The sequence below is a fragment of the Plodia interpunctella genome, chromosome Z (assembly GCF_027563975.2).
Source record: "Plodia interpunctella isolate USDA-ARS_2022_Savannah chromosome Z, ilPloInte3.2, whole genome shotgun sequence".
Classification (NCBI taxonomy): domain Eukaryota; kingdom Metazoa; phylum Arthropoda; class Insecta; order Lepidoptera; family Pyralidae; genus Plodia; species Plodia interpunctella.
The window spans coordinates 12,773,972-12,794,294 of NC_071324.2; the positions used below are offsets into that span (position 1 = coordinate 12,773,972).

Genomic DNA, 20,323 nt, shown 5'->3' on the forward strand with positions numbered 1-20,323 from the left:
TACTTCGAGTTACGCTTATATATCTATGGGTGAAACCACAGGATGAAACTCAGTTTCTGCTCCTGTTCGAATTCCGGGATATATAGGAATCTGTTCTGAATTATAAATCATATTTACTTTTATAATTCAATATCCTACAAATATTAAAGTAAATAATAGAGTTTTCGGGCAATCTGTGGGTATTGCATGAAATATACACGAGTCACAGTAAGATTCGAATCTGGGACCTTTCGATGACACTAGACCGTCACCGATTCCGTCAGTGCGATATCACCAGCGCTTGGATTTAGTAAGTACTCCGTCGAAGTACTTACTAATGCATAGAATTAGTAGGTACTACTACATACTAATTCTATTATCTATTAAATACTATATATATACCTTTTGACTATGTACTTTTGATTATGTACTTTTATATATTATTAGAAAAAAAACATTGTAAGAAACAATAATGGTAAGCCCTGGCATGATAGGGACCAACACTGTTCAAATTACTTTGTTTCGGCATTTCTTCTCAGCACGACGTCGTTCCGAAATGCCAGTAGTTTGTAGCTTGTGAGAAATAACTATAAATATAAAAATTGACAAGAAAAAGTCCTGTGAAGGTCTAATTTCTGAATAAATGATATGAATTTGAAATTTGAATGTGCACCAGTGAAAATAATCAGCCATAGCGGTTGTCATAGATAAAAGAATAATAATTTTATTCATAGATTTTATCTATGGCGGTTGCTCATTTCTAACGCTGTTTGACATTTCAGCCGACTGTGACGGAGAAAGGTTTGGTGTTGCCAACAGCGGACTTAACAATCGGATCTATAACGATATGTCGCGGTTAATGTCAATATAGACCTCGGGCAATCCTTTGGACTTCAATCCCACCAGATTATCTCACGATGAATTCAGTCGAAAGCCTTCTCTATATATACCACGAGACAGTCAGGTAGTCAGAATGAGGATGTTTAATGAGGATGTTAGAATGAGTTGAGGATAGTTAGAATTAACTATCAGTAAGCCACTAGACTTTCATCAAATGAATATGTAAAATCTCCTTTGCAGGTTAAAGGAAAGTAAACTAATTAAAACAGTTGTCTGTTCGGAAACCATCCAATCCAACAGAGGAGACTATAGGATCATTTCCCTTTTTCTCCGCTTATTGATTTTCCCCCTAAATCAAAATTATATATATAATTTCATACTCAAATACTAGATTTTACACGCGGCTTCGACCTCGAAACATTTGCGAAAGCGGAACAAACATTATTTTAATACAATCTTCGCCCCCCAATTGACATTTGTAAAAATAAAGCAGCCTACTTTTTCATACCAAACCAAACCAAATTTGATCGAAATAGGTCAAGCTGTTTAGCCGCGCAAGCGGAACAGACAGATTAACAGACATTCTCATGTAATATTAGTATGGATTCTTAGTTATTCATTGATTTTTTTACTTTTAGAAATGCATCACGGTTGATCTAGGTGAAAAGTCGAGCCATTCAACTTGAGCCAATAGCGGGGTAAAGTGAGGTTTACATCTTGTAAACCATACTCTAAAATTGGATATTGAATTAGAACCATGCATGGATTTAGTAAGTACTTCTACCAGTTCCATGTACTAGTTCCATGACGTAGTTATAACGTACTGTGTCACCACAACGGCATGGCCCCAAAGTATTTACTAAGTCCATGAAATCTCGTGATCTCCTTTGTTGTCTTAGGTTTTCACACTGACGAGCGTTGACGTACGTCGAAACGTCATACAATTTCTGCGTTGTGTGCCGACGGACGACAAAATGACGGCGCGCGACTTGACAATACATAGGTACACTTATATTTAGGCATGGAATTAGTAGGTACTCTGTTGTACGAAGTGCTTACTAAATCCATGATTTTAGGTTACACACTGAACCGTGTTTCAATATTAATATTATGACTATATACCGTGTCAATCTCAACCTTGACGTTGGCAAAATCATCGTTATGGCGAACGATGGAGCCATGACACTTAAAAAAAATTGATTTAGAAGGGCCCGCGCGCGGTTCCTTACCTCTGGGGCAATAAACCATACCATGGCTCTTAGTCTCTGCCCTAATTATCCTCTGCGACAGATTAATTTCGATCGATCTGTTACATGATTCATTCGCTTTGTCTGTAGTATGCTAACGAACGGTCGATAGTACATAGAAACACAAACCTAAGCTTTGTCAAGGGTCGTCCATTTGACCTGTATAGTAATTCACGACTTTCTGTCTGTTTATTACTTCGTTGGATCAACCCGAAGAGCATCTTGGTCTTGGCGACAATATAATTTTCCACTCTTACCTATTATTGCCAAGCTACCTCATGCCAGGCTCTTTGGAAGGTATCCTGGTCTCTCAGTACTTTTCCAGCTGTACCTGGGTGAATTTCGCGAGCGTTTGAACGCGGCGTATAAGGTTCCATTAGCGTCGCAATTTTTATAAAATTGACATTGTACCAGTACTTTAGTTATTTATAAAATAGGATAATTAAATTGATTACTGTGTATGGTACAATTTAATAAACACTAATGAGAGCCCGCGGCGGAGTTCACAACGCTCGTGAAATTCACCAACCTAGGACAAAGTGAAGAGCATTCTCAAAAGCATCGGGGCGCAAGCCGCGAATGCAACCAGTAAATGAGGCTGGGGGAGACTCACCGAAATATATTTAGATTATTTAATAATGGAGAAAATTTCATATATTTTTATTTTTTATTGTATAAATAATTAAATAATAAATATATATTAGGACAAACAAATCACACAGATTGAGCTAGCCCCAAAGTAAGTTCTAGACTTGTGTTATGGGATACTAACTCAACGATAATATATTTTATAACAAATGCATATATAGATAAACATCCAAGACCCGGGCCAATTAGAAAAAGATCATTTTCCATCATGACCCGACCGGGAATCGAACCCGGGACCTCTCGGTTCAGAGGCAAGTACTCTACCAATGCGCCATTATAAATTTCTCTAATCCGTAGTCTGTAATCAAATTGGCCGAATAATGTTCACTTCCGTTTGTCTTACGGAGTTAAAATTAAGCAAGTGAGCTGCGGTTCCATTTCTTTTATCTATGGGTTCCACCATATTTGACAGGTGTATAGGCTAGACCACCCATTAAGGAAACAGTAGCAATAAATATAAATATGTATGCAAATATGTACAATTAAATATATAAACAAAATGTCTAAAATCTCTTCCGGGTCCCACAATAATGTCACAATCACAAAATGATTGATCATAACAATTAACACTTAAACATATCCTTTAAGACTTCGAGTCCTTGAACAAGACTTGCGGTTATATAGAGTACGAATGATTATTCTAATAGTATAGTCGTGCGCAGGCGCCGCAAGACGAGAGTCGCGCGCGAATCTCGTTCGACTGAATCAATCGGTCCATAACGAACTGGAGCCTAATCGGATACAATAATGAAAGAGTTATTTGGTATGTCATAATTGTGATCATTATGGAATCATAAATCTAATTAGATTAGATTATGAAATAGTTTTATTATTATCATTAGTTTTAACATGATTATCGATCTATCAGAAAAAAAAAGTTACGAAAGTGAAATTGATTTAAGTTGAGTTGATCTTATCCCTTTTTTGACGACCGCTACTAGAAGTCCCGGGTTCGAATCCCAGTCAGGTCAACACGAAAAATGATCTTTTTCAGATTGACCTGGGTCTTAGATGTTTATCTATATATGTATATGTTATAGAATATCGTTGAGTTAGTATCCCATAATACAAGTTTCGAACTTACTTTGGGGCTAACTCAATCTGTGTCATTTGTCCCTATATATTTATTTATTTTTATAATAGTTTGTCTTTTTTTTTTCTTTTACTTGTAGTATGATGAAAAAAATATTGCGTAGGAACATAAATAAATAGAATCTCGTTCTAAACTTCCACTGTTCAAGTTTTTATTATACAGCGTCAATAGATTTTTCAGTTCCAATTAGAGTATTTGGATCATCACACAATACGAGGTACTCGTATTGTGTGATGATCCAAATAGCGGGTGAAAAATTAGAATTCCCACCGTCGCGCCTATATAGCTCGAGAAAACCTTATGGAAATTACATACCTCTCTAGGGCGGGAATAAATTTTTAAAAGTATGATAAAGTGGTATATCTTGAGCAATTTTACATGAATCTCTCCGGTCGAGATTTTTCCGTCTTATATATGACAACTGATGCGCGCGCGCTTGGTTTTTCCGCCATTTATAATAAAAACAATAACGTGCGCGCACGCAAACACACGAATAAACAAGTTTTTTACAAAAATGTCACAAATAATGTGCTAAAGCTTTTATTGTTGTCAGAGAGCTCTTGTGGCATTTAATGCCTGACGAAAAATCCCATGTCCGTGCTGTAAACAGTTGAGGAGTTCCCTCGTTTGGAGCCGATCCGGGCACCATCAGGTCATGCCCATAATAATAATAATGCATTGACATGGATACTGAAATGTCAACTGGAAGTGGGGAAATGGAACTTGCAAGATCTGATTACAGACAACGGGACAGGTGATACTATATAAAAGCTTATAATAAAAGAAATGCAACAGTCTTGCAAAAGTTTATTTTCTCTCTTTTTCTTCATCTCAACTCTTCCCATTTAACCATTCGAGCCAGGAGATACTCAATAAAGACAGTTGAACACTTGAAAGTTGACAACTGAGACACATTTAACAATTGAAAGTATATGTATGGATGTTTTTCCGAACACATTACAGCGCAGAGGTATATAAACTGCGCTTCACTGGCTGTATTTCACACAATTAGACACGTGTACCCATTGTGTTCGCGTTTCCTTATAGTTTAACTATCTTTACAAGACTGGCCTTCGGTGTTGAGTCTGTCAACTGTAATTAACAAAAACATATATAATTAAGACAAATTATAACTATTGCGATCGCAGATCAACAAACATGAAAAAAATTGCGATCAGTTTATATTTACTACTAGATGTTGCCCGGGCCTCGCTCCGGTGGGAATTTTGAAATAAAAAATAGACTATAGAAATATTGGATAATGTACCTTTCTAATGGTGAAAGAATTTTTGAAATCGGTTCTGCAGTTACGGAGATTACCCGCCTCAAACATACAAACCTCACAAACACTTAAGTACCTTTTTCTAATTCTGTCAAAGGTACAGAATCCTTTTTTTTTCTTTTTGTTTATCTATGTATTGAGTTAAATGTTCGCTCTATAAACTAATATCGCCGACAGCACATCAACCATTAAACTTTAAAGCTAAATCCGCCGCATGCGCAGGGAGCGATGGAGAGGTCCATGCTTCGTATAAAACGTATTTTGACGAATGTATTTTGATCACGATAAATCGTTACAAAACACCCTTATACATTTTTATGTAGTTTTTGAAATATAAACTTTATTAATGAAGATGATAATTTTACATACAATCCGTGAGGAAATACTCTAGTCTTTTTGAAAAATCTAGAAATCTTGGTCTGATCTCAATCTGGAGTAATCACAATTTTATATGCGGAACAATATGTTCCAAAGCGGACAAAAATGGAGAATTTTTCATTTCGTCGCGAACTTTTTACAAGAAATTAACAGGTATACCGATCACCTCTCCGGTGCTCACGCTTGGCGTCCCCAACCTGTTAATAATAATAACAAAGGTAGGTAGAAATAAACATAAAACGTTTATACAGCGAGATATTCTAGGACTGTCATAAATAAAAATGTGCATTAGAGGAGATAGGAGAATGCCACTAAAGTGCCCATTCTCTGGACCTTCGGCGCGTAATCGCGTTACAAACGTACGCACATACCAACAAAGTATTAGTCAACAAAGAGATGACAACGATGTGATATTAAGACACGGAACCAAACGATTCATATCCTAATTATGTGAAAATTATATTCAATTTTGGCAACATAATTTCCTTGTCTATTGTAGGCTATAGAAAGTGAGAAAAATTGATTTTTGACGAACTACATTTTTTTGCCATTGCAATACCGAAAAGAATGGTCAAGATTGGTTGATAAACACACAGTGTTGCCAGCCAACAGGAGACAGCGCGAACATTTATTTTCTTCACTTCCTTGACACGGTTACCCGGGTAGGCTACCTGGAACAGCACATAGAGAAGATATTTGCAGCAAGGGAACAGAGGACTCATGGAGCAGCTGGTATTAAATGAATATTTTCTACAGGATCGGCAATTAGCGGACAGCAGCTGGAGAGGAGGCGGGCGGTGCCGGTCGTTTACCTCCAGGGCTCACACTACGAAGTCGGCTTCGATGTGGTAAGACATCAATTGTTTTATCCCTCTCTCTCTTTTTGACGACCACGGTGACGCAGTGGTAGTCCCGGGTGCGATCCCCGGTCGGGTCATGATGGAAAATTATCTTTTTCTGATTGGCCCGGGTCTTAGATGTTTATATGTATATGTATTTGTTATAATATATATAGTACCGTTGAGTTAGTATCCCATAACACAAGTCTCGAACTTACTTTGGGGCTATCTCAATCTGTGTGATTTGTCCTAATATATTTATATATATTTATGTCTCCTCTCTCTCGCCTGAGCGTTTTCACAGTTTCTTTCACTATGACAAATCCAGGGTCGGCTTTCCTGCTTTTTCTTCTCAATTTCGCATGATCTTTGACATCCTCAATATTAGCTTTATCTCATAAAGCGAGCTATGTGATTAGCCGGATTTGGGCCGGAAAGTTGTATGGAAATCTTCTATCTTATTTGGTTACAGACGTCCATCGTCTATATAATTTTCTTTATGATTTCTAAACCCATTATTCTCGAGACGAAATGCCCATGTAATTTAGAATCTTCAAAGATTACAAGGATAAAAAATCAACTGTTCCATACAAATACAATTAATATAAAAAATATACTTTTCAATTTCAGGGCCGCATATTCTCCTCACTGATAAAGGAGTTTATCGCGACGTACGCGAACCTGAGGGACTTTGAGAAGGAGTACAAGACTGAGACAGGAAGAGAGGCGTATGACAAGACCCTGTCGAACATGAAAAGCAGGTTCCCTCAGTATGTGAAGGAGATACAGGGGGTCGCTGATGGCGCCAACGTTTCTTTTGTCCAGGTTTACTGATTATTTTATCCTTTTGTTTTATTGATACGATATATAGATATATATACTATTTATCGATAAAACATTTATTTAATCAGACATTGGTAATACCAAAAACGTGCTTAGCATTCATAATGTATCCATGCTAATATTATAAAGAGAAAAGATTTGTATTGTTGTAATGAGTTAGTTCAAAAACTACTGGTCCGATTTTGATGAAACTTGGCACAATGATAGACGAAACCTTTGGGAGTAACATAGGCAAGCTTTTATTGTTGTCAGAGAGATCAAATAGTATTAAATGTGTGCAGTAAACCGTTGAAGAATTCCCACGTCTGGAGCCGTTCATTGATGCACCATTGGGTCATACTTATAATAATAACACATTGTCATCCAAACTAAACGTGTGTACTAAATTTAAGCTGAATTGGTTAAAGATAGAGCTACAAGATACCACCAGAGACATAGGGACATAGCAACATACAGTTACATCGTAAGTTAAATAAAAAAAGCTTGTAAAAAAAAAACAATAACGCGAAACTTAATTTTTAATGATGCGGTCACTATAGGATATTGTAATGTTAGCTAATTAAGTAACGACTTAAGACAGAGGATCCCTTAAGTAGGGACTGAATAAATTAATAACCGACTTGGTATAACATGAATCTTACAACTTATTACGGTAGAAGATTTATTTTTACAAGTATTGTTTTTTATTGGACTGTCCTTAGCGAAGATGACTTAAAAATGTTTTGAAAATAAAGCTATTACACAAAATCGTGATTTTAAGCAATTTGCTACCCATTTCAATCTAAAAATACAACAATGGAGAGTGTATTGTCGACTTGAAACTCAGTTGTTTACAATCCCTTCGATGTATCACCAGATGCCACCGCGAATGAACATACATTTCGTAGTGTGTTTGAGAGCTTGTATTTAACACAAGGTAGAACCAGCAATGTACGTAGACACCGTCATATTTTGACGAACTGTTTGCTGATAGTGTGAGCCTTCAGACCTTCAGTACTCTATTAGGCTCTTAGTAAGGCATAGATGGCGCTATCATTTTTCTTTTTAATTACTAAATGCGAAAGTCTGTCTGTCAATCTTTCACGGCTACAACCCTGGGTTCGTTTTTAATTGATTATTTAAAAAATAGTATAGATATAGATACAGTTTATTATCCGAGATGATGTAAGCACACAGGCTACCGAGAGCGCAGCTGCAAATAACAGCTAGTTATATTATTATGCTTATGGTAAACCCATAAAATTATATTCCTAAACCTTCCTCTTAAATCACTCTAGCTATTGAAAAAACCTGCATCAAAATCCATTACGTAGTTTTAAATATCTACGCATACATAACGAAGCGACTTTGTTTTATACTATGTAGTGATATGAAAGTATGGATATTTAATTCCTCAAAATATGCTTATATTGTTTTGTTGGATTTGGAGATGTTCAATATAGCGAAAAATATATTAATAACATAAACGTTGTGCTGCGAAATTTCGGTTTTTGTTATGAAACTAGATGGCGCTGTTGCATTTTGAAACTCGACATGGATTTTCGCGCTCTTTACGCGATAGTCTATAACACGCGGCGCGAAGGTCAATTAGTTTTCATTAAAGTGTTGTAGTTGTGTGTAATTATATAACTGTATAAGTTACATACACCGCAACGTCCACAACGCAACAAATAAGTTGTGAACAATTTTTGAAATCTTAGCACCGCTGCTGAGATAAAAAATATATAAAATCTGTCCTTACAGTTAACCACTAACCATCGTTATTCAAAAAGTTAAAGCAGACATTAAGCTAAATAACGTTTTGTCATAGTCGCACTTTATATTCCCAACACTTTTGGTCAAACCTTTCCATTTAAATGGGTATTGTATGTTTTTTTTTCTTTTTGTTGATCTATACATGACACGCATGCTTTTAATGACATGAAAATTTTCTGGAATCGAGCGGAATTCTAGATTTTTTGTCATCTCATTGTTATAACTTACCATATTAATTGATAAAAAAACCTGACCTGACTGAATACGTTCTTCAAGAAAAGATCTGAGTACCTCATCTACAAAATAGAAGGGTACGCGATTTATCAATATCTACTGACCAGGAGACTGGTGTATTCGCAAATTAGTCAACTACAAGCTCATACGCATCGAGTCTTACTGCACAACACCACATCATTGTCATGGATCTGCGCGTGTAGCCTCGAAAGTACTTGGCGACTTGTCGAGTGCCAGAGATTCCCAGAAAAAATCCCAGCTATCGGCAACGACGTTGCTTGATTGTTGTCGATGGCAATACTATTCAGAGCCACTGGAACTGCGTACAGATTGCTGTCACTATGCAGTGTTGGCTTGACAACACGCTTTACTACTACACGTGTTTAGCTTGAAGCAAATGTGACTAGGAAACTTGGTGATGGAAGGGCGGGTTCTTTTTTTCGGTTCGTGCCAAGCGCCCGGACCCCCCTGAAGATCGCGAAACCTAAAGGGTTAAAAATTTAAATAAAAACTGTATAATATATTAATAAAAAAATACCGTATGCACTTCATGTATAACAAATAATGTACTATTTATATCACCAGCTGTTCCTGCTGCAAATGGACGACCTGATTGGCACCGTCAACGACAACCACGTGCCGCGCGGCGACACCGGCGGCTGCAGCTCCATCGGCGTCCTCAACAGAGACGCTGTACGTAACCCTTATCACTCTTACCACATTATCGACTCTGGGTCTCTTATCGACCCAGTCTTAACTGGGTCCACCCCCACGCGAGATGCGATGATGCGAAGCCATACTCATCTAACTCAGTTGAACTATATTCTGTAAGAAATTGCTTCAGCGACTAGGCAGCCGTTATGGACCAATATTTTCAAGAGCAATCTTGTTAAAATCAATTGTAAATGTCTTTTGTTCCATAGCACATCCTGGGTCACACGGAGGATGCTTTCGGAGAAACACTGAACCATTTCTACATCATGTCTGCACACATCATCCCCACGCCTGAGGACAGGGAGAAAGGGGTGAGGTTACATTTCCACAATGTCTTCCAAAGTGGAAGCAGCGTTCTACAGTACAGCATTGTTTTTGTTGCCAAAGTAGTTTTTTGATAAACGTTTCCTGTCATTACGAACTTGTAGGTTCCAAACGACAATTTATGTTTAACAGACCGAGAAATGCCAACGAATATGAATACTTCGATAACAATAAGTAAGAATAAACCAAATCAAATATCTACAAAACGTGTCACTAAAAATGAGACCTGACCTATCTATCGCCATCGCTATTGCCTTGGGTGAAGTGGTCCCAGAATCGTGGGACGGATCACCCGACTGGTGCTTGCGCTGGCGTCCCCAACCAGGAAATAATCTATGGTTTGCCTGCGCAGGAGACGAATTATAGGCCATATTAGCAAACCTTGAAAGTAGACGTATACAGATATATCAGACCTTACTTCAAGTTAAGGTATCTTGACTTTATTGCCTCCAGGCTGTAGAAGAGCGATTTTCGTCCCTATGCTACGCCGGCCACATGCCCGGCTACACAATGGGCTTCAACGAGAACGGCCTGGTCTTCTCCATCAACACCCTCAGTCCAGCAGCCCTCAAACCTGGGAATACCCGTAAGTATGCCTTCTTCTACTCCTTGTCGACCTGACCAATTACTACTGGGTATTGTAGTCATTATCCATACGTAAGGAAGGCCAGTGCCCCAACAGTTGGGATACAAAAAATGGCTCAAGATGGTAGCTTTTACAGACCAGCTTTTATTTTAGTCACGAGTTGAATGTGTTTGTCCAACTTTAACTGGAGTAGACTGGTAATGTCCAAAAATATTCGCTGCACTTATTTTAGAACTACCCTTTTTGATATATTCTACCACTATTTTCTATCTCTTTTTTCACACTAACTTCCACTTATGCTTTCTCCGCAGCCCGTACGTTCATCACCCGAGCATTATTAGCGGCTAAGAGCTTCAACGACGCAGAGAGAATCCTCATTGACGAGGGTCTTGGCATCGGAAACGGGTTTTCTGTGAACATGATCTGGACCGAGGCATGGGGGAGCCGCCAACTCTACAATGTGGAGGTCGCTCCGGACCTCAAAGCTAACCGGTCTTTGCTGGATATACGCAAGTTTGATAATGAGCCTCTGGTGCATTGCAATATGTGAGTATTTCGGAATCTGAACTACGTTACGTCCTTGGAGACTAGAACATGAAGTTCTTCGAAAAGGACGCCGAAAGATTCATTCAGGGTATGGTTGTTCATCAGCAGCCTAACACTTTGTCTAATAGTGATATTAGCAGTGTGAACTGAACATAAGATTTGAGGACAGACCCTTGGTAAACGCTGACGGTAACGGGGAAAGGTTTGGTGTCGCCCCTTCCCTATAACATATAACGCCTTCGATAAGCATTATTATACCAGAATACCATATTCCGGCTCAATAACATCCGGTAAAACATATTTCTATATTTAAAGATGATTAATCTATTTCCAGTTACTTGCGCATGAATATAAAAGAAGTGATAGGCCTGATCATCGACAGCAGCGAGTCCAGACTCAAGACCATCCACAGCTACGCCCCACCCCAGTCCAGACGGGACATCGAGGACATTTTGTCAGACACCAGCGGTACAACCTTCCACGTCTTCCAGGACAGAGCAGACTCCGTAATCAAGACTATCGCAGCTGGTGAGTAGTAACGTACTTTATAAGGACCTAATTGTCAACAGTTTACTTCCCATAATTTTCAGTTCCAAACGTATTGATAGCTACAATTATAAGTGAGGGAAATGCCCTTTTTAGAGTTGATTACGATTGAAAATAGATAAAAAAGATGAAAATAAAGACTGTTAAATACTGCGAATGCCTCTTACGCTGAATTTGTGATTTCACCCACGGAGTACTTCGTGGGTTTCACCAGTCTTATGATAAATTATATATTTTAGACGTGTCCTTTCGACCTGACCGGATCACAACCCAACCTCTGGGTCTGTCCCTTGAAAGACATTCCTACATACGCCTATGTTGAAGATTATGTGTTTTTCAGGTATATTTGACTTGGACAAGAAGACCTGGAGTGTCTACATCAACAAACCCAATGAATCGGAACCAGTAGCTATATTGCCAATAAGATTTAATATTTAGATAAGCAATATAACAATGTCTACGTAAATTTAGAATCCTATGGAAAGCAACGGACCGGTAACGCGCTACATCGATGCAACGGAGCAATGGGGCAGAGCCCAAGGTTTCAATTAATGTTGTCTAATACAAATAAGCATACAAGTAGTAAATATCTTTCAAAACTAAACTATGTCGGCTACACATTATCACTGAACTCGATTATATGCCGTTGCGAAACAACGTACATTGCGCAGTTTGTATAAGTGCTTATGTTTACCGCTTAACTGTTTGCCGACAGCGGTAAAGTTACGTATAAACGGAAGTTTTCCTTTTTACGTATACGTTTACGTACTTACACGTTTTTTAGCGAACAAAGCACTCATTTTCTCGTAAATTAGTTTAACACTAGGTATATTAGAGTGGTTTGTCCTAGGTAATATAGTTTATATCTTTTGTCAAGATATGTTGTGAAGCTTTGTGTATATACCAACGTTTCCCTCAAAGTCGGTGCCCACAGTGGATCAAGGACTATGTATCAAGTTATGCGCAGTGAAGATTATACCTTAGTGCAACAAGGAAGAAACGTCACGTCACAAAAAGGAACTGTGCTTATTTTTCCGTGCATCCCTTTGGGCGACGGACTAAATGTAAGAAAGAGGGAGGCGTTGCCGCGTTTCCCACGCATGTGCCTTCCGCCCCGCGTATCGTCACACAACTTTTGTGTGAGAAGTGGCTATAAGGAATCTCCTTCTCTGTGTTGGTTACATGTCCATTTCGAAGCGGAAGCACCATATTTCGCTGGAATTTTTTAAAGTCTACTTTCATTATCCATATTTTACCTGTACCTCATCAACTCCCCTTTGCCTCTTGTACTTTCCACGATTGTCAGTCCTTTATGAGCGGGTATTAACCTCGACCATCTAATAGAATATCACTATATATATATATATATATATAGTGATAGTTATACGTATTGATAAAACAGAACGAGTCATACCCGTCATATGAGCAATACTACGACATTCCTTTTACCTTGTTCTACATATACATATGTAATTAACTGTTGTTTTTCCAAAAAGTAAATATATTCGCAAATGCATACTGTTATAGTTTCAACAGTGGAGATTCAAAATTTTCATATTTAAAGCGCGAACAATGTACCCTATGACGAATATTGCAAATATGTATTGAGCACTATCACAACTTATTAAAATTTGTTCAATTTATGTATTATGTATTTACATACATTTAAATGTACATACATATACATAAATTTCCGCCTTGTACGTAATATTTGCACTATAATTTTATTAACTAAGTGATAAAAGTACTTGTGTTTGATTTTACTGTTATAAGTTTAGTTTATTTTGAAGACGATTTGAAATATAAACAACAAATTACTTATTATATCGTTTTATTTGATATTAGACCTTATATTAATACAGATAATGTGCATATCTTATTATTCCCTTGCCTTTCGTAAATCAACAGATTTAGCCCGCAAATTCAGTCGCATTCATACTCTATATGCTAACATTCAAAATTATCTGTCTAACATTTACGATTTTCATGAAAATCAGTTAAATAATTACAATATCTGGCAGAAATGTAACATATCGAACAAATGTCAGTTGGATATGGCTTACTGGTAATGACTTAGGCAGATTTAATCATCAGATTATAATAAGATATTTTAACAGAAAAAGGTGACACAGGATCTAAATTAATATAATTTGTCGACTCGAAAAGAAGAAGTATTAAATAATAAAAATAATGTTATATAAAATAAATTTTATGATTTAGGATTATAAAAGTTTTAATTTTTTTTTTATAACCGCATAAAAAAATTAAGAATTATTTTAATAGCATCTAATATTGATAAATAGACATTATTGGAATGGAATTATTATGTGAAGTGTTTAAATGGAGTTTACTTATATAAACTAAGTATTTGGCAATTTGTAGGGCCCAAGTTTTATTTGTTATGATATGACGTCATGTTAACAGTTTATGAACACGTACAAAACTTAAGAATATCAATAAAATATTATAAAATCCTACATAAGTAAGTCGTTTTGTCAAAACTTAGATTAATCAGTATATTTAAATTTATTTAAAGTTTAAATTTGATTATTACATCCCTCCTATGTACTTATTTGTTAAGTAAATAATTTTTAATAGAAAAATTACGGGTCTATATCACTAATTTCTGATAAAGTAACTGATATCCTATATGCAACATATCGGACATTAAGGGTGTTTCACAAGTGTTCGATAGGGTCTTCGACACAGGCAGGCAGATTTATCTAGTCAATTTTTATCAGAAAATAGTGAAGCAGTCAAAACATAAACGAGCCAAGACGTTAATAATAAATCCATGTACTCATGTACAAAAGTTATTCAAATTCAGCTGAGCAAGAGAATGAATCAACAATTTCATAGTAAACTTAATCTAAAAACTCGCATGTAATATTGCATGGTGATGCTGACGTCATATACTACGTACTTGGGGCTGCCTGTTCGTCCGTGCGGTTTAACCTCCACAACCGCAGCCCCCCATCGGAGGTGGGGATGGCCCCGAGCCCGAGGGTCCAAAACCACCGAATTTCCTCGTCGGTGGCTTCGGTGGTCTGAAATTATTAATGATTACAACTTATTAAAATAAATAAAATAAAAATCATTTATTTCAGGTTTAAAAACCTATATAGTGTTAGTAACAGAGTGTCTTACAAACTATGTTAGTACATCTATATTAAAATTACGAGAGCACTTGGTGTCCTTAGCTAGGTGGATGCGAGTCCAGTGCTGCATGAGAGCGCAGTAATAATTATTTTACAACCATTTTTAACCCCCGACGCAAAAAGAGGGGTGCTATAAGTTTAACGTGTCTGTGGCGTCGTAGCTCCCAAACGGATAAACTGATTTTCGTTTAGTTTTTTTTTTTTGTGTCAGAGATAATTTTATCCCGAGTGTCCTTAGCCATGTTTCATGACAATCGGTTCAGCCGTTCAAAAATTGTAGCGAAATGAATACTGAAAGTCGGGGGTTTTTTAATTTGACTAACAAATAAACTTGTAACGGTAACAAAATAAATTGGTAATGTTACAGGGGTAAACCCTTGTAACATTACCAATTTATTACAGATATAAATATCTGAACTATATCTTAAAAACCATTTACACAACCATAAATTAATTCCATAAACGTTAAGTTTGATATAAATGTAATATAATCGAATCATCGAATAATTCGAATCATCATGAAAACCTGATGAAGTAATATATCTTTTTTTTTTCACTTTATGTTTATATTAGTAAGAAGTTTCCGAAAACAGAAATGGGTAGGTGGCAAGTTCAGAAAATTACATAAAATATGCATTATCGAGATAATATTCATTTATTATGTCAACATAAAAAATAAACATTGCAATTTTTAAAATCCTTCCTCGGTAATGCTATTGTGGTAAAAATTGCATTTAGCTGCCAAAGACTCGATCCTGGTGATCCACGGGGGAACGCGGTGTGGTTCTAATAGGGCGGAACCACTCGCTAAATTAAAACTCACCATCTACCCTATATCTTGTTATTATTAACACATTTTCAACTCACCCGCTCCCTGGCGGTCGGAAGTCCCTTACATATTTATCGCCATGCTTACTATAGTCTGGGTTGATCAGTGTCTGGAACCTGCAATACAACGTGGAATTACAATTAGTTTAAATATTACAATTGTATGTAAAACTTTATTGTTCCAGATAAAAATATATATAAACAAGTGGCGAACTTTATGCTAAAAGCATCTATTTATTTAACTTTATTAAACATGTAAATGGTGGACTTAAAGCCTGAGGCTTTTTCTACCAGTCAACCATTACGCGATTCATCAAGCGATCACTCCACAACAATTTTAATCGCCGATTCGCGGCGCATAATTTTTCCCAATGACGAAAACCGATGAAAGACTATTGTCTTTCATTGGGAAGATTTAGCAGGTCGCCGGCAATATAAGCGTCTCACGAATATGGGTTAAGTGGTGCCAGAATGGGAGGTCTTATCACCCTATCACTTGTCACCCTGGTGCTTGCAATGTCACCAACCAAGAAATAATAATTAATCTATTTGGGTCAATAATGAGTACTTACAGCAGATATAAGAAATTCAATACACCCCAAAACAATCCCATGACACTGAAGGATTTCCGGTCCACCACAGTGCCATCTGAAATTGTAAATTTTTTACTTTATTTTCATACAAGACCATACAGACTATAAAAAATGTAGACAAATATAATAATATAGTTACAATAGCGATTAATTAAAGGTATTCATCAATGAATAAATAATTGAAGGAATGTAAAATTTATTTCGCCACATTAGAGGCAAATTACGACACAATGTACCTGTTGCCATGGTGCATGGTGGTGGTTTACAAGACTCCAGCCTAACATTCATACTTACATACATTGTAAATTAAAAGCTTGTAAAACAGAAAGCCATCTTGCACATTAAGAAATTAATTAAATATTTCATTACAAGCACACATCAAAACTTTCACATAGGTAAGTAGGTACATATTATAGACTGCGCCAGTAGGAATATTGATACAAAATTGAAAATGAAAAAGAGTGCTCTTCAGCGATGCAATCAAAGACTTTATCATCCCTTTCCGAAACCAGTTTCAATGAAGAACTTATGCCAGTCTATATATATATACTACTACCATTGTACTAGATATCAAAATAATCCAAAATGGCGAAATAAACATGTTGCGCCGACGCCAAATAAAAAAAAAGGAAGATAATTAAGATTACAGCAAAATCCCTCTGTAAATTTTGCACGATTGAGTAACAAGAGTCACCATTGACATAGAAATTTTCTCATTATAACAATGAATGTGTTACTGAAAGTTATTTCGCTTTGCACAAAAAAAGCAACACAACGCCAAAAGGGAGTATTAAAATTATTTATTAAGCACTTATCTTACAAATGTCAAATAAAATACATATCATACATAAACAAGGATATATAGACCAGTATAACACCTACTTCTGTTCAATAAATTTCAACATCAAAATGCTTTTTCCAATTCTGAATATTGAAGCAAATATCCTTGCCTGTTTGTGGATACATGTAATACCTAAGATATATTTCGTTCGCGATCAAGCAGTTATAAGCAGCATTGCCATGTATTCAACATTAAAATCTATGTCATCTCATCAGAAATAAACAAAGCAAAACCCTTTAAATGTTACTAGTTTGCTAAACCGTAGTTCCGATGTTGCCCACACGCCAATACATTCTCGGTATTGATTTTCGCGAGTGGTATCTACGTAACAAAAAGAATGCAATCTAGGATATCGTCTAGAATGTTCGAAATGAACGAAATTATAATTATTCGTGTAACAAAGATTAAACATCAATGCAGTTCGTACTGGGTCAAATAAATAAAAAATGAGGTCAGGAATCAAATAAAAAAGCGGAAATCATACATAACAAAAACAGGATAAAACTTTTCACACTGACGTGGCCTAAGTCGTGTTCAGCGTAGCAGGAAGTAAACAGATTATTATAAGTAAAACATGTATTACCTACCTCCTGTAACGTAAACCATATCTCAATTATAAATGAATATCCTCTCACGATAATTTACAACTATCTATTCTCGAAAATGAAGAACAACCTCCGCAATGATGAAAATCGCTCGCTCCACAGCACAATGAATGAACGAAATGAGTTGACATTTGACAACAAATAAAAAAATGCAATGCAATAGACATTCAAATTTACGTACCCAACTTACCCAGGATAGATAGAGTGTTGGGACCGCCAAGAGATCACCAACAAGTGCAAACACTAAACAAAAAATGGTTTAGTATTAGATCTTTTAACACTAATTAAAATATACTAACTATTAATATATAGGTGTAATGCATTTTTTTAAAATAGCTCCTTCACATCTAGAAAAATATTGTTAATAAAAATGTATTGGAGAAAAAGAAAATAGATTTTATTTTTTTACGTAGCTATTTATTATTATTTATTCGTATTTGGCTATATGTGTACATAATTGCGTTCACACATTATCTTTTTTTCGATTCGTTCACGATATAGAGAAAAAAGAGAGTATGTGGACATTAGTAATGTGCTTCGTGTAAACGTGTGTTTCGTGGTAAGTGGTAACCCTTAGTAAAAACATTTTTGTATAACTGTGTGGTAACCCTTATTATTAGACCATATAATACACCCATGGAATTAGTAGGTACTCCGTACTTACTAAATCTATGATAACACTTTTGTTAATATAATCGTATATCGTTCTTTTGTAAATATAATCGGAACTCGAAAAAGAAATATTTTTTTGATTGTGTTGTATAACCTAATCCTACAGAACTCTCTCTACGTAGTAGTATCTAATCGAAGTAAAATCATAGATACAAGTAGGCACAACACTACTTCTTAATGTTCATTTTTGTGTAAAGAAAAGTATGGAATCAGTAGGTACTCCATCGTAGTACCTATTAATTCCATGAAACTCATGTGCATGCCCTTTCTAAATCTATGGCAGAAATAGATACTTATAGCATGGAATTAATGGGTACCGAAGTACTTATTAAATCCATGACTTATAGTACTATACATTTAGAAAGGGTCGCGAGCGCGGGTCTGGCTGGGATACATTGGTTCTCATTACAATCCAACAAAGGTTAAAATTGAAATCAGCAATATCACATATGCACTTAACTCTACCTCTGAAATCAAGCTCTTTGAGCTTGTGAAAGCGTGGTTATCCCAACTTACATGCGAAAGTTTGTTTGTTACCACTGCACACTTTATTTACCTACTCAATCTTCTTGAAATTTCTTATACTTATTAAATAAAACAAAAGAAAGAAAATTGAAACTTAAAACTAGACAACAAATTAGTTATTAAATTAGTTAGTTAAATTAGTAATAATTGGATTAAGAAAAACATGGTTGGCATAACAAAATTATATATTTTGAATTTAAATAATCTATTAATATGACCCGTATGACCCGTTAAAATTTCAATTGACCTTCTTGTATAGCAATGGCTAATGTTTGTAAACTTTGAAACACATGCTCTGACGCGGGAGATTTGTCAGTCTGTATAAACAAAGGATTATGAGGGCTGGGAACGATCAACGCATGCCAGCCAGCTTTCATTGCTCCATCATAATCTTTATTTACATCATCACCAATATGAAGACATTCCGCCGGGTTAGTCAACCCACAATTTTTCATAGCAAGCATAAAGATTTTTGGGTCTGGTTTGCTAAATCCAGCCTCATATGAAGTAATGATAAACTTGAATTGTTTTGTAAGATCAACGTTTCTTAGAATATCATGTAACCGAGGGTCAAAATTGGATATTATTCCCAGCGTCATTCCTTTTTTCTCTAGAATGTTTAGTAAAGGACGGCTTCCTTCAGCAACGCACCATAATTTACGTGATTTGAATTCTTCAATCAAAATTTTAGACATATCAGTATCTTTAAACTTTGGTATCGTATCGGCAAATGTGTTTTCAAGGACTTTTTCCCACCATTTCTTCCAAGGAATCATACTTTTGCCAAAATTAGGAAATTTTGTCCACATGAAGTTGTAAGAATCCATAAACTTTAACCTTACATCGTTTTCTGTTCCAGTGAATCCGTAACCTTTAGCTGCAAGTGTATAAAAATGCCATGGCGGTATACGAAATTTTAATAAGGTATTTATTGCGTCAAAAGTTACCAGTGAAATTTTTTTAATAGTCATTATTTTAAAATGAATTTTGTTTACTAAATCATTGGTATGTATGAATGAATACATGCAACGTCTTTAGCCAAACTAGCCCATAGATTATGATCAATATTATTCAATACCCAGAGGCACAGGAACGAGGTTTGCAAAGAAAACTAGAATAAAAAAGGTATTACAATATCAAAGCTTATTAGTAGTAAAAAAAGAGCCTATTATAAGCCTAAAAAGTAGCCTATTATATTGTAGTAGCCTAGTATATTGAAATTTTGAATACATATAGTTTGAAGTACG

General features: G+C 36.0%; 3 protein-coding genes across 5 annotated transcripts in view; 1 reads left to right on the top strand and 2 right to left on the bottom strand.

Annotated features, from left to right (window-relative positions):
* Positions 1-13,675, top strand: part of t (tan) — a 36,497-nt gene extending 22,822 nt beyond the window's left edge. For 2 of the 3 annotated variants that reach the window (XM_053767672.1, XM_053767670.1), the window contains exons 2-9: positions 6,224-6,315; positions 6,937-7,131; positions 9,724-9,831; positions 10,062-10,163; positions 10,630-10,762; positions 11,074-11,308; positions 11,643-11,836; positions 12,195-13,675. In XM_053767672.1, the coding sequence (XP_053623647.1) occupies positions 6,224-6,315; positions 6,937-7,131; positions 9,724-9,831; positions 10,062-10,163; positions 10,630-10,762; positions 11,074-11,308; positions 11,643-11,836; positions 12,195-12,292 (1,157 nt within the window). In that variant the 3' untranslated portion in view covers positions 12,293-13,675. Of the gene's footprint in view, positions 1-3,345; positions 3,478-6,223; positions 6,316-6,936; positions 7,132-9,723; positions 9,832-10,061; positions 10,164-10,629; positions 10,763-11,073; positions 11,309-11,642; positions 11,837-12,194 lie in introns of those variants that run through there. The other variant, XM_053767671.1, reaches the window with a different exon arrangement.
* LOC128682805 (selenoprotein K-like) lies at positions 13,669-18,024 on the bottom strand. Its single transcript, XM_053767674.1, has 4 exons — positions 17,862-18,024; positions 16,413-16,488; positions 15,880-15,957; positions 13,669-14,901 (listed from the first exon to the last, which is right to left on the bottom strand). Exons 1-4 carry the CDS (start codon positions 17,878-17,880, stop codon positions 14,805-14,807), a joined length of 270 nt encoding a protein of 89 aa, XP_053623649.1. The 5' UTR covers positions 17,881-18,024; the 3' UTR covers positions 13,669-14,804.
* Positions 18,025-19,252: 1,228 nt separating this feature from the next.
* On the bottom strand, positions 19,253-20,167 carry LOC128682804 (rhythmically expressed gene 2 protein-like). Its single transcript, XM_053767673.2, has one exon. The coding sequence runs from the start codon at positions 20,099-20,101 to the stop codon at positions 19,307-19,309; it is 795 nt and encodes a 264-aa protein (XP_053623648.1). The 5' UTR covers positions 20,102-20,167; the 3' UTR covers positions 19,253-19,306.
* Positions 20,168-20,323: the final 156 nt, after the last annotated feature.